The 14,439-nt window shown below is 39.0% G+C and overlaps 1 protein-coding gene across 1 annotated transcript in view; it reads right to left on the bottom strand.

Annotated features, from left to right (window-relative positions):
- The window catches only part of LOC134863477 (transmembrane protein 266-like), a 41,663-nt gene extending 27,461 nt beyond the window's left edge, over window positions 1–14,202 (bottom strand). Inside the window, 3 exon segments of the mRNA XM_063882015.1 lie at window positions 3,002–3,193; window positions 12,608–12,743; window positions 13,463–14,202. Coding sequence (XP_063738085.1) covers window positions 3,002–3,193; window positions 12,608–12,621 — 206 coding nt within the window. The 5' untranslated portion in view covers window positions 12,622–12,743; window positions 13,463–14,202.
- Window positions 14,203–14,439: the final 237 nt, after the last annotated feature.

The following is a 14,439-nucleotide window of genomic DNA, read 5'->3' on the forward strand; positions in this document are numbered from 1 at the left end:
GGATCACGTACTACAGCTTATGGTGTTTATGTGCATCCTGGTGAGAAGTTGTGCTAAGAGCCAGGTTTGAGTCAGAGTTGCGGTCCAGAATGAAAAGACTGGTCAGTGAGCAGGTTTTGCACAGGGGGAAAAAAATATGTTAATGTTGTGACTAATCAAATGGACAGCTGTGATGTGATCTCATATCCATATGCCATACAAAAATGTCACAGAGTCGTGTTAAAGTGGAAAAATCAAGGCCATGTCCAAGGACAGCAGGTTTGAGTTTAACCTGCTGTTGACTAAAATGTTGTTTTCCTTTTCTTAGCCTTAAATTCCACCTTATAGGCTTTTGTTCTCAAACTCAAATTTTAAGGACTGTTGTTTAAATTTTGATATCCATGTGCATGGTGCAGTGGAGGTTCATCTAAAAAATCCCTCGCCAGACAAACAGAGTTCCAGCAAGTGACATTATGTATAGTTAGACTGAACAAAAGGCCTTAAGATGTTAAAAGCATGATATTATCGGCTACTGTGCTGCAAAATGTCACTTATAATAAAGGTCTCTATTGGCAGGCAGGGGGGAGAGGGTGGATATTTTGTCTGAAATGATGAATTGATCTCGGTTAACTTATGGACGCTGGAAAACCCAGAGGTTGTCATTTAATGATAAATGGATGTAAAACTGAGCAATGGGGACAGCAAGTCAAGGACTTGGGGAGGGAGGCTTAATACATGATGGATGATAATCATGCATACTATGTGGCATTTAAGCAAGTGTGATGGGGCGTGTGTGTGTGTGTGAGAGAGAGAGAGAGAGAGAGAGAGAGAGAGAGAGAAAAAGAGAGAGAGGGAGAGGGAGGGAGAGAGGAAGGAGCTCTTACATAATACATATAAAAGGTGTAAGTATTGTAATTTGATAAGTGGCAGTAAATCACTACATATTTGCAATTAACAATCATTTTGGATTGCAGTCCATAGAGCAAAATACAAATACAGCAGTATTGCAAACAAGGAATTTTAGAATATAACTCTAAATAATATTTTGTTATATAAATATTGATCATTTCAATATCAGTTTATAAAACTAAATATTAAAATCTTGTAAAAAAAAACACCTATTGTGTAAATTATCGAGTGCCTCCAAAATAATCAATCAAATCGATTTATTTATTTCAGTGAGACTAATTCCTTTGCAAAAAAACAGACAAAACCAACAATAAAAACAGTTAACAAAGAAACGTAGTAGTAACATTGTCAGTCATTATTTTGACCACGATCATTCAGTGGTAAACGCTTTAAATTAAATGTGACTTTAAGTCCCAAGTGAAGCTACTGAAACACTGGCCCCTCTGCCTGTGTAAATGTCCATTCCAATGTCTGTCACATTGTTAAGTGTCCAGAAGAAACCAAGATGATATTGTTTGTCACAAAGATAATGTCATTAGAGTTCGGACATGGACTCCAACAATCTATATTTGGCACAAACTTCGTCTATCCTGGATCGGCTTATACTGTAGCGGAAGTTATCAAAACAAGGTGCAACATGTGAGGTCAGACATGCAGAACTCCGTAATTGTCAAAGGTAATGTTAGATAAATATCCATGGTGGATATGATCTTCCCTCAGTATGTTTTCACTTCAGATATATGCTATCATATGCCGCTGACAGCAGGAAGAACGGTAAAGTTTGTTTTGCATTAATTAGATCTTCTATGTCATCCTTGGAGAGCTGTATATTAATATAGGACCAGTGAGAATGAGGTGCTTACAGCTGCTGTCCCCGGCTCTTATGTCTGATGTTTGGAACAGTGTAATCACCTCAGGGCGATGATGACCAGCTCTGAATACTAATTTATATCAGCAAGTTTTTTTCAACCCACATTATTTATATTATGCATGTAAGTAATTACTCTTTAACAACAATCTTTGACGTAAGTGTATTCAAATTTCCCACAACAGCCGCACACAAAAGGAAAGAAGTCATTTTTGAATCAGATGATGCAGCAGTTATCTTGCATTTTAAATACATTTGCATTTGACTTTGTCTCGTGTTTTGGGAGATTTATGAGACATGTCACTGTACTCGTCACACTAGGGATTTTGAGTTTGTACTTGTAATTGCTTTATGTTAAATTAATCAAATAGATGCTGTTTAATTATTTGTTTTCGTAATACAAACGACATTTTGAAGTTGAATTGAACAGATGGCTCCTGATGAATTTAATGTTAACATGTGTAAAAAAGGAAAATCCTTTGATTGAAAGTTACCATATAAACAACTACACTGAAAAAGACAAACTCTGCAAGTCATCACACTTCACGAGATTTGTAAACACCCATCATCTTTTTTTTGTTTATAAAAGTATTCCCATATGATAATATCTCTGATATGTGCCCCAACTCTTTGCTGTGCACTTTGAAAAAGATGGAAAACAATTTGACGCTGATTGAAAGCTCTTACGAAGACATTTTTCTAAATGGTAAACAATTGGATGTGAAATCAGCTGTAAGATAATGGAGTAAAAGTGAATATCAAGAATAGATAGGGAATCATTTGATACAAGAGTAGTGCAGGGGTGCTATATCAAAATCTAATCAGCGACCTAAACCTGGTCAAGTTTCCTAGCAAATTAAAAATATGATAAGCTCAGGGCGTAATTTCTGAAGTGATGTCTAGTTGTGTTTGGAAGTCAGGTGTTTTAAATTTCCTCAAACAAATCAATGCTCATAAGATGCAGCCGTCTGTTGGCACAAACACTGACAGTGTGTCTGTTCCTGTTCCAAATGATAATAGAAAAGTCACCTACAGTCGAAAAAATAAACCACCAGTGTGTCACTCACACCTCTCTGTTGCCAAACAGCTCACAGAAGCAAATCATCGCCACTGTGAAAAAGCTGTTTGAAACCAACAAATGATCACGTCTGTCACTCGCCATTGCCAAGTCTTATTAAAAACAAACAAAACCAAATGTATCTGTCAGATTGAACAATGCTCACTTTACAACATAGCTTCACTCACCCTTCCCTGTTTTCATCGTCATCGGCATTGGAGAGGAGCTGAGAGCCAGCCAGCGAGAGGTCCAGAGCCGCCAGGGGCAGATCTCTGTAGCCAAAACTCACCAGCTGGACTGGAGGAGCCAGATACTGGTTCTCATCCTCCACAGGCTGCGAGATGATCTCCAACTCCGAAAGACCTGCCTGCTCCATTTCCCTAGTCACATGCCAACACCAGCAACACGAAGAGGAAATACACACAAACATGCAAGCAGAAAGAGGAGACAGAGAAGAGAAAAAGGCATACATTACTTCAAACAAAAAACACACGATTCTCTGATAAATTCAGAGATATCACATCACACATTACAATGGGTTTAGAATTGATATCAAAACCAAAGTTGTGACATTCATAATTATCTTAAAGTAGCAAATATAGCCTGGATAACAGAGCAGAAGATAAGGACAGAAAAGGTTGTGTTGAAGAAGCGTATACTTATGAGCACAAAAGCAGTGCAGATAAAAAAAGAGTAATTATTCTGCCCAGCAACTTCACTAAAAACACATTCTTATTTACAGTGATGGCCTCGGCGAGTCAGCAGGGTCAGAGAAGGTTACACACAAACACCCACTCAGCACCAGGGAGTTCCTGAAGACTCTCACAATCCTCTTTTGATGAGGACCAGAGGAGATGCAGGTACAGTATGTGCCTGCAAAGACAGTGATTCCTGATGGGTGTGTGTGTGTGTGTGTGTGTGTGTGTGTGTGTGTGTGTGTGTGTGTGTGTGTGTGTGTGTGTGTGTGTGTGTGTGTGTGTGTGTGTGTGTGTGTGTGTGTGTATTTAATGAACAACAAACCTAACAAAGATACTTACTTGTGGCAAAATCTTGTCCTCAGCTAGCAAGCTAACGTTAGCTAGCAAGCTAATGTTAGCTAGCTATGACGTAGGATAATTTTATTATAGTAGCACATGGATACTCTTTCACATGATTGTAATCAAAGTAAACGTGGGGTAAAATATAGACAACATGTATCAAATTTTGCATTGTTTTGCTCTGTGAAAGGTGATTTCAATCACATTTAAAATGAGATAACATTTAGTTTATACACCTAACAAAAGTGACTGAAATAAAACTTGAAGTGATAGTACATTACATCCTTTGAGGAATATATGTAATATAGAACAAGGTGCTTTAACCTTTGTTTTTGTAGAATTTTCTTAAAATAAAAACTACTTGCATCTGGTTTCTACAACACAGACGGTTTCACAGTATATTGGTCTATAAACAGTCAAAAATAAAACAGATGTTTAAGTTCTATTTTAATCTCTTAAAGTCAAGGCATTTTTGCCAATATTCGTTATGTATTAAGTAATGATCTTGAATTCACAATCAGGGTTTCAAACAATTTCACAGTAGATATTTCACCTAGAATGGTTTAATTCTTTCATGCAGTAAATGTTGGGCGTTAATCTAATTACTATGGCAACGTTTCTTTGTGTTTGTACCAGCAAACCTCCACCCCACACACTAAATCCCCCGGAGCCCTTAAACCTTAATATCCAAACACATCAAGACTCAGTTGTTGGCCAGCATCACGTAACCCGGCGTGCCCACAAGCCCCAGTTGTTTAAAAGATGGGCCATCTCAGTGGAGCGTGGAGGTGGAAACAAATGCTGAGTGCAGCTGCAGACTGACTGTGTGTGTGTGCGCCCTGTGGTGTGTATTTTTAGACCAGAGCAGATGCTGGTGTATCATGTCTGTTGTGACGTCATCGCCTCTCTCTTTGTCAGCTGAGTGGATCCCCACTCTTATTCAAACGTCAAAGGAAGTCAGGAAAAGGGTGAATGGGCATGGGAAAGTAGAGCAGAAGAGGGAGTAAAGGGAGATGGATATCAAGGGTTATACAAGAACAACAGGGGCGGGTAATAATAAAATGGACCTGTGAACAACAAAACTGAGAAGATTGATAAGAAATATGGTTGCGATGGAAAGATAAACAAGGGGGTTAAGATGTGCACAATGGGTCAGGACTGGAAGAGAAAAGCGGAGGTCACTAAATAAAAAAATAATGAACGAGAAATTAGGAAATAAGATTGACCATACATTGGGCAAAGTGAAAAAGAAAGTAGAGGTGAAAAGGTTATTGGAAAGAGGAAACAAAGTAGTAAAGGGAAGAGAAAGTGCTTATTTTTCTTATCACAGATAAAAAATACAAAACCAGAGGACACTTTTAAGCGAAAAACGAAAACCATGGATTATTGTGTAGAGCTTTCATTTTTTCCTAATATATTTACCTCATGGTTAAGGCACTCCCAAAGAATACCTGTAGTGATTGCACTAAAGGTTGCTACCAAAGGTTTTCCCAGCAGCCTTTTGACATACTCATACACTTTGCGTTTTAAAATTCTTCACTTCCTCTCCTTTCTTCTCTTACAGTCATTTTCAAACTGTCGTGACAAAGAGCAATGAGTGCCCTGAAATATTCGGAGAGAAAATCACGCTATCTGATGGACAGGCATACCTTTAGGAAAGGACAGACAGGTAAACGGACAGGACAGGGAATATAGATATGCAGGCGGATAACAGATAACCCCCAAACACACACACACAAAACCACTATTTATTAAAATATACAGAGATAATCTCAACGCTGAAGGACCTTTGATGCGATCTAGAGTAACCTCAGTGTTTTTGTGTGTGTGTGTGTGTGTGTGTGTGTGTGTGTGTGTGTGTGTGTGTGTGTGTGTGTGTGTGTGTGTGTGTGTGTGTGTGTTTGAGTGTGTGTTAGGACGGTCTGTTATAGGAATCATGGAGACTTCCACAAAGCCACCAAGGATGATCTGATCCTAACTCATGACTCTGTGACCTTACCAGTCAAATATAAAATATCTATTGAAAAACGTATGATGTGTATATCTGTTTGGTATGTTTTATTAAAAAAGCTATGCAAAGCTACAAAAGATGCGCTAAACCAATCCAACCGGCTCACATAATGACCCAAACCAGCAGTAAAAGGTATAAAAAGACTATTTATTGTAAATGTAACCTGAAGTAATAATAAAGCAGAGCCGCTGCGACCCATTAAACCAAACAGTGAACAAACGGAGAGTTTGTGAGATGAAAACCAACAGAGCATAAATATAGGAAAAAAAAGGCACCAGCTGTAGTTAGGTTAGCGCACCATATCCACTGAACACATTATCCAAAATATGGAGTCACAGCCATTGTAGGCAGGTGTATCCTCACAAACTGTTTTAGGTGAGTAAGCATGTGCACATCGCTTGCAAAGATCTCTATCTGTACGTACTCGTTGTCCTGTGGAAATTCTGTATGAACAGTCCAGACCTATCTAGTTATTTATGATTAAGTTTTCACTTTTGAGCAAATCGACTAAAACATTAGTTGACGTAGTTGAAGCAGATTGAAAGAAAGTTACAACACACAGGTTATTTAAGATAGAAAACAACTGCTGCAATACTTCACAGACTATGATTTGGGTGATGTGAGTTAAGAATGAGAGCTTCTTTTTAAAATAGAGGTGCAGATCACCAGAGTAGTATATAATCACTGCATGTATAGCATACGACAGCATGTTCCTTAGATTGTTTTATTAATAAAAACCCTCTGTTTTCAAGAAGAAGGATTATTGCAGTGTAGTCTGGAGAGTTGCTGCCCTCATCCCAATTTATAGGGATTATTTCCCTTGGCAAGAGGGCCTTACACTTCTAAGAAAATGCATACTCTATATTGTCAAAAACATATTCACCAGAGGCTGTGATGCTGTTGACTCATGTACAATACCATATTTATTATATGAGTCAAGAAAACAGATATGACAGAAACAAAAAACTGAATATCACTTTTTCTGTGTGCAGCAGCTTCTTTTTGGTTGTTCAGAAAGTGGTATAATTTGAGTGGTGTATAGGTATAATAAATATGTGCATACTCAATAGATGAAATAAGAAACACAATGAGAGAATAACACTGCAGAACAAAAGATGTAAGAACATCTGTATGCTTGAGAAAGCCTGTCAAAAATACAGTTAAAATACTTCAAAGAGGACATAATGAGTTAGCTTTGTATCCTCACACTAAAAAAGCTCAACATATCTTTGATAGGAGGTGGCCTTTCTTTGGCAGGTTTTACAGGAGATGAATTGATGCAGAAAGTGTTTAATAAGCCTTTTCACATTGTGTTAATTCATAAATGTACAGCTTTTCACCAAATGTAATAAAGAGTTGAGAGATTTTTGTTTTGTCTGTGATTTTCCTGCAGGTATGAGATGTGCTCGGCTCAGTGGTGAAGTATTTCTGAGCAACAGGCTACTCTAAAAGTTTGGAACCACAGAATTTATTTTAAAATGTTATATTTAAGGTTGTATCAATACATTTCATTTGGGGGGCTTTAAATGCAAATTCCTCTTAAATATTTCATCTTTAGAGCCTACCAGCTATTTTTTTATTTAAAATATGCATTGACTGGCTTGCAGTGCAAAATCACTATGCCTACTAGTTATGCAACCAGTCACACACTAAAAAAGGACTGAGCAAGGGGATGCTTGTGTTTTCATGTGTCCCAGTGAAAAGTGTCAGGGTTTACAAGTACGTTGATGTTCTGCAAGTATTTGTATGTGCCTCTATGTCAAATACCTTTACACTTATTTTCCTTGGCAAATTCCTACTCTAGATACGCAGTATTACACCACAGCGGGTTGGCCTGATAGATTTTGGGCTCTCCACACTTCTCCTACACACAACATCTCATCCATACCACCTCTCATCTACAGCGCAGCAGCAGGTTGGCTCTCTTCCAGAACAATCAGGACCGTACATATAACCACTCATGACAGACTCAAGCTGTCCACAGCCCGCAGGCTCACAGCTTACAGTAATGTACCTGCTGCACTGCCTGCTGCCAGTTAAGATATCAGCAGAAGCTGCAGACCCAGCACATGGATGTGAAGCAATAGGGTTATGCATGCATTTTGAGATATCTGTGATAATTCAGTGAATGTCTGCTTTGCTAGTCTGACACTCATCCTTGCTTTTTATTTTTGCAAAGTTACTTTAATGTTGCATGGAAATCTAAAAAATCCCACTTGGTTTCAAAGTCCCTTCTGAATCAAGACGTGATATTGATAATAAAATTAACAATAAAGTAAAAAGAATCATGTTTTTTAAGAACGACTTGCGTGAAAATTGTGCTGTTTGGCGGACACATGTTAAGACGCAATAATATTGTTCTTAGTACTTATTAAGGAACATAATAATGACTATAATCCCAACAATGATGATGTAAAAGACAAACCTGCCTTTTTCTATCCAAGAACAAATACAAATTCTTTATTTTTTCGCTTCTTAGCAAATACTGACCTTTCTGAGTATCCCCGATGTTCTTTTCTCACAGAAAGTGGCAATTGCAACATTCTCAAAAACATTATTTCATGGAAAGACTAAAAGGACTGCAATTGCAGAAGAGCACCCACAGGAGAGAAGTGATATTCAGGGGAGCAGGACTCCCTGGGGGTGGCAGATAAAAGCACATTGTGGACTGTAGAGTTGTGGGCCAGGTAGGAAAGGTCATTTTGTGACAAAAGTTGCTCAAGGGACTTTACTAAGCAGCACCAAAGCAGAAGGTCATGTAAGTAACTGGGAGCCAGTGGAGCTGAAGAACGTGCTTCCTCCGTCACATGGAGGTGTCTCTCTCATGGCCCATGTGACCTCTGTGCTTATTAATAAGACAGACATACAAGCAGTGCTGGTGAAAAGAAAAGACATACTCTGGCCTTGTTTGCTTATTAGCAAATGTTAGCAAAAACAAATGTTAGAAAAAGATTAACATGTTAGCATTACATTAGGGAAGACCAAACCATGTATCTTGTTTATGGATCATGTATGTACTATTCGCTAACAAGTAAAAGCCATAAAATGCCCCTAAAGTGTTATGTTAGGACCAGAAACAGAGCCAGTCTGCTCTGATTGTGTTGGAGCTCTAGCCAGTAGAACAGCAGTGTACATAGTGATGTCCTTATGCTACGGAAGTAAATCAAGGATTCCAATGCAGGTGTTTCAGGCAGGGGGGGTGTGGGAACACAGGAATTTTAGCCTTTGCAGACCATTTATATGCACAAAAACCTATACAACACACTACAGGAATAGGAAAACCCCCAAAAGCATAATAGGGGTTCTTTGAAATGAACTTAGTACATTAATATCCTGTTTAAAATCAAATTGGACACAGTTCATAAATCCTAAATTCCACCCACACTCTGCATCATGAAAACAGGATCTACTATTCTTGGAATGAGATTGACTTCATAGCAGTCGCATTAGCAGTAACACAGTGTTTGGGTACATTAGGTACTTGATTTGTGTTTTTCAGGTAGGCTGGTACAGTCGAAAATGGTGCCATGAAATGGATATATGTGGATTTGATGAAAATCTGACATTTTTAGCTTTCTTGTTTTGACATAGTTTAAATATATGCATCTATAAAGAAAATGAACCCTAAAACTGCAAGCCATTATTTCCACACAAAACATCAAACATGGGTGTTACGATGCTCATCATTCCTCTTCTAAAGCCCAATGACAGCTTAAAGGCTTAATGTTGAAGTAAAGACAATGTATCTCCAACCTGGCACATTTCATCCCGAACCACACTCAGTGGACCACAAGATCAACACGCACATGTTAGATTAGGCTGTCTGACTACAACGCCTAAGGATCTAAAACACAACCCAAAACTTGGCCAGAGCATGGAAACACAAAGCAGGTGTTCTCTGCTCCCAACAGCTGCTGAGGAAAACTTTGGAGAAGCTGGACATCACTGTGTGTTAGTGTTGAAGACTCATCTAATACAAGCAAGTGCACTGGTGGAGGAACAACACACACTGCAAAGTATTCAACAACTATTTAATAATTGTGTCTCGGCAACAACAGCACATAGACATTCCACACTTGTGTTTGTTGTGACACCACAGAAAGGTCTTTTTCTTGCTGCTCGGAAAGTAAAGACAGTGAGTAATGTTTGCCTTTGCTGCTGACTCACATGCAACGTAAAATGGATTTCACATCAAAAGATGAAGATGAGGCAGAAGAGAACCTTTACCTACGGGACATCCAGATTAAAACATGCTAAAACAGTGGTACCAGCAGGAAAACAATTCTTCACCTCACCTTTTTTACCACATGCATTTTGGTCAATAAACACCTCACCCACCAGTCGTTTTAAAGCAAAACATCACTTGGTATTTAGCACCATGTTCATGTTGTATAGGACAAAACACCTGTCACTTCTACAGAATTTACAGATTGCTTCTTGCAATTTCTTAGAATACCCAATTTACCTTGCAGAGAAACTTTTTTTTCCACGCCAGAGGATATTAATGAAGTCTGCCAGGCACATTAGCTCATTAATAATATTACAGATTAAACTATGATGAATTGGTGGACTGCACAATGGGTTGTTCTGGCCTTAATGTGACCAGTCTCTTATCCGACCTTTACAGATACAAGCTGTATAAGACACAGGAGACGCAGAGACCCTCGTGGGGCAGGACTAAGAGAGCACATGTACAGACGCTTGCTTCATAATGGGAAGAGGTACGTGGACCTTTTTACACTGTGTCAGTTTCCAATAATAGATTATTTTAATTTCTGCAGACACTTAAGGGAATACAGGTCTTGAAAGAATAAATGAGTGAAAAGGCAGATTCCAGTGGACTTGTGAAACTGACTGAGCTGTTTCTATGCACTGTATTTTGCATAAAAGGAGTAGGAGTATATTTTACACATTTATATTTTAGGTGTTGCCTGTTGCATATTGAGCTTGTACAGAATTTGTAGCAAAGGATGTTTTTATTAATAAATTGTGAATGTTTAATCAGTAAAGATAAATCAAATACTATAAAAGATTACTAAAATATGAACTAAGTAGAAATGTACTAAACTAAGGGTAAAATCAGTGGAGTACCCCTTTAAGTTGACACACGGATTGACATATAGATTTCTAACACTTGTTCAGGTCAAATGTTTTAAAATCCATCGCTCCTTTTTTAAGAACAGACCAGCTATATTGTACAGTATGTCATGATGACCTCCTATCCAACAAAGGTTATTACCCATAGCTGATTAACGACATATATTTTACCAGTTTTGAAACAGCCTATTAGACAGAATATAAAGCCACATGTAAAAAATGTTTATCTCAACAGGCAGAGGACCCCAGGTGCTTGTCAACTGCTACCCTCTGAACAAAAGAGGCAAAGCCATCAAACCTCTACCCCCTCCCAGTGGCATTGAGTAAATAAACAACAGGGATAACAGGGACATGGGGAGAAAGATGAACGAGACTGGAAAGGTGGACCATTTAGAAATATAAAAGGGAAAATCTACCCAAGAATGCAATTCAATCCATACATCAATGATGTAAAGTTACATTCTTAAAACTAGATTTGCGGATATCAACACATATCGAGATATGGTACTTTTCCCCAAATACAGATATCCAACATCTTACTTCCAATTTACATTTTAGATTTGAAAGACTTTTACATGTATGAATGAAACATAACCATATTAAATGCAACCATCTGGTATCTCATTTGGTATTGTTTTGTTTTATACCATACTGAACTGATCATCAGTCTTAGAGAGTGGAAGCAGTTTGTGTTACACGGTCTAAAGTGAATGTTATAGCTATAGTCATCTGTTTTAGGATGGTTTCACCTTAAAAACAGCATGATAGGACATTGCTACTGAGACCCGCTGAGATGAGCTCTGTATGGGACCACGAGCAGAACGGCTTCTCTTATAAAAGCACAAATGGAGCAGTGATTAAGGGCTATATATCTAGGTCAAGAGAATAAATGCAGAGATAGTTAGGACAAATGAGAGTCATGCTACGTCAGCATAATCATGAGCTAGCAAAGAATACAGATTTCTAGTGTTCTCCTTTACCTCTTTCACACTTACTCTCTCACACATAAGACGCAAGTTCCTCTGTAATGCATCAGCTGTTCTCACTACGCACTTTGAGAGCACAATTTAAAAATGGAAAGCTTGGAGAGAACTTGGAGAGGAGAGATGTTGTTGAAGAAATGTGTTCATTTGTAAGAATCAAGGATAATATTTATATTAATAAATATACTGCATGTTCTTCTACAGAGGGATTAACATAGTGACCTGTGTTTGCGGCTGCAGAATGGAAGCTCTGTAATCAGCATTGAGCAGTGTGTTTCTGCATCTCAGTGTGCGTCTGTGTTTAGCATTCAGAGTGACGAGGGTCAGAGACACCTCAACGGTAGCAGTGTCTGTGTGAATAAAGGTCATTATTGTAGAAAGGGGTGGCACAGAAAGACGGGAAAAGAGTAGACTGGGTTAGAAAGAGGAGTTGAGAACAGAAATAAAGAAGCACGTTTAAAATTAGAAGTTGAATGTGAAAGGAAGAAGAAACCTAACGATATGTCCTAGAAGCACTCCCTATATTCACCATTCTGCAACTCTAACCATATATTTTAATAGTTTACATTTTGACCATATTGTTGCCATATGTGTGAAAATAAAATAAATGCTGGTTTGGAAGATGAGGGGATGGGGTGAGACAAGAAATAAAGGAGCTGTACTCACTCAGCATTTGCCATGGTGCTGGCTGATGGAGAGAGGAGAGATGAGGAGATGTTTGTCACACGATTTCCACTCAGTTCTGCCTGTTTTCTGCTACAGTTCACCTCTTCACCTGATAGATGCTTCTTTCATGTTGAACCTGGAAAGAAAATGGTCATTATTGCAAGTGAAGGTAAAACAGTTAGGACATAAATCCAATAGCACCAGTAGGCAGAGATCCAGAAAGTTATGGCCTTGTGTGTGAAACCTTTTAATATCAACTCAATCTAAATACAGACATACAAACTAAGGAATTGTTTGACGGATATAATGACATTAAATCTGCTGATGTGATATTAGGATGTTCGATTAAATTGTTTAGGAAATTGTTTTCTAGTGCATACACTTTGTTTCTTTTATCTGGTGATGAAAAATATGTTTAATGTTGTGGAACTCATTGCTTCAGTCACACACTTTACACACACCATGAGAAACCTTTTTGAGGGCTTGTCTCAAGTAAAGGACAAACCAAAGTCCTAACCCTTCGAGCTTTAGAAGTCATAAATGCTTAGAAAAGTGTAATCAAACGAACATGTAAGAGATCAAAAACAGACTAGATTTACTATTCTTCATTACTCACTTCAAAAATAAAGAAACTTGTAAATGTAAACTTTGATTCCGCCATGCATTTATTTTCCTGGGTCAAACGATACAATACTTAACAGAACTGGATGCATGTCACACTTTTCTAGAGCGTTATACATGCATCTGATAACAGAACTGATTTACTTGCTGGTATCAGATTCCAACTAAACTAGTGTTGCACACAACTACAAAACATCCTCGCTGTACATAAATGAATTATTTATTCGCACCTACCTGTGTGAGATTTACATTGTTGACGGGCACTCGCGCCTCCCGCTGCCCCCTTGCTGATAGTAATGTCTCCCTCGGTGGAGATCAGAGTAAGTGAAGCAGCAGCAGGCTCGCAGTGTGTGTAGGCTGCAGCTATCCTTAGCACTTTTGCATTGGACGAGCACCACCACCACCGCCACCGCCACCGCCGCTGCTGCTGCTTCCGCTGCTCCCACTTGCGCTGCTGCTTGGATTTCAGTGCAAAACGCAAGAAGCATCGTCACACGGCAAGATCATATTAGCATCTATTCAGACTGATAAAATAACGAAGAGTGCAATCTGCTCCTGGTTTGGAGCGTTGAAAGGATGCTCCAGATCCAGATCCAGGTTCCGCTCCTCAGCCGAGGGTTTCCCCGGCGAGCGCAGCGGGGAACCCTGGGAAAGGAGCTGTCCAGGTACTGTAGCAAAACCTCTCCACCGACCTCCTTCCACACAGCAGCGGCCGGGCAACACGGAGAGATCTTCATCCAAACGCCATCAAAACATTGACGTTTTCGTGCCGGAGACAGTAGCCAATGAATCGTGTGACATTTGCATCGCTCCGGTCACGACATAGCAGTCTAAAAATGTTGGCCGTGTGTGTGTGTGTTTGTGTGAGAGAGAAAGGATGCGAGTAGATTTTCCCCGTTCCCGATTGAGGCCAATTTGAGAGCGGATTATCGCCACAGATGATTTTATTAGCTTTACGCCTGGTAGGTCGTTCCTCACTGTGTCACGAAGGTTTTTTTTATGGTTTCCCAAAATAAAGATACTATGGGAATATAAATTGCCTTTACAGCAATTGGCTTAACCGTTTGTCATTCATCGGGATTAGCCAGTCGATGGTTAAAGCGCACATCAATCAATCTCAAGCGTCTCTTCCTTTATTTAAACACGCCTGGACGTGGGCTGCTGCAGATTTTATAGGCTGAGGCTCACATTTCAGGGTGTACGCAAATAAG

This window comes from Eleginops maclovinus, chromosome 4 (assembly GCF_036324505.1).
Source record: "Eleginops maclovinus isolate JMC-PN-2008 ecotype Puerto Natales chromosome 4, JC_Emac_rtc_rv5, whole genome shotgun sequence".
Lineage (NCBI taxonomy): Eukaryota > Metazoa > Chordata > Actinopteri > Perciformes > Eleginopidae > Eleginops > Eleginops maclovinus.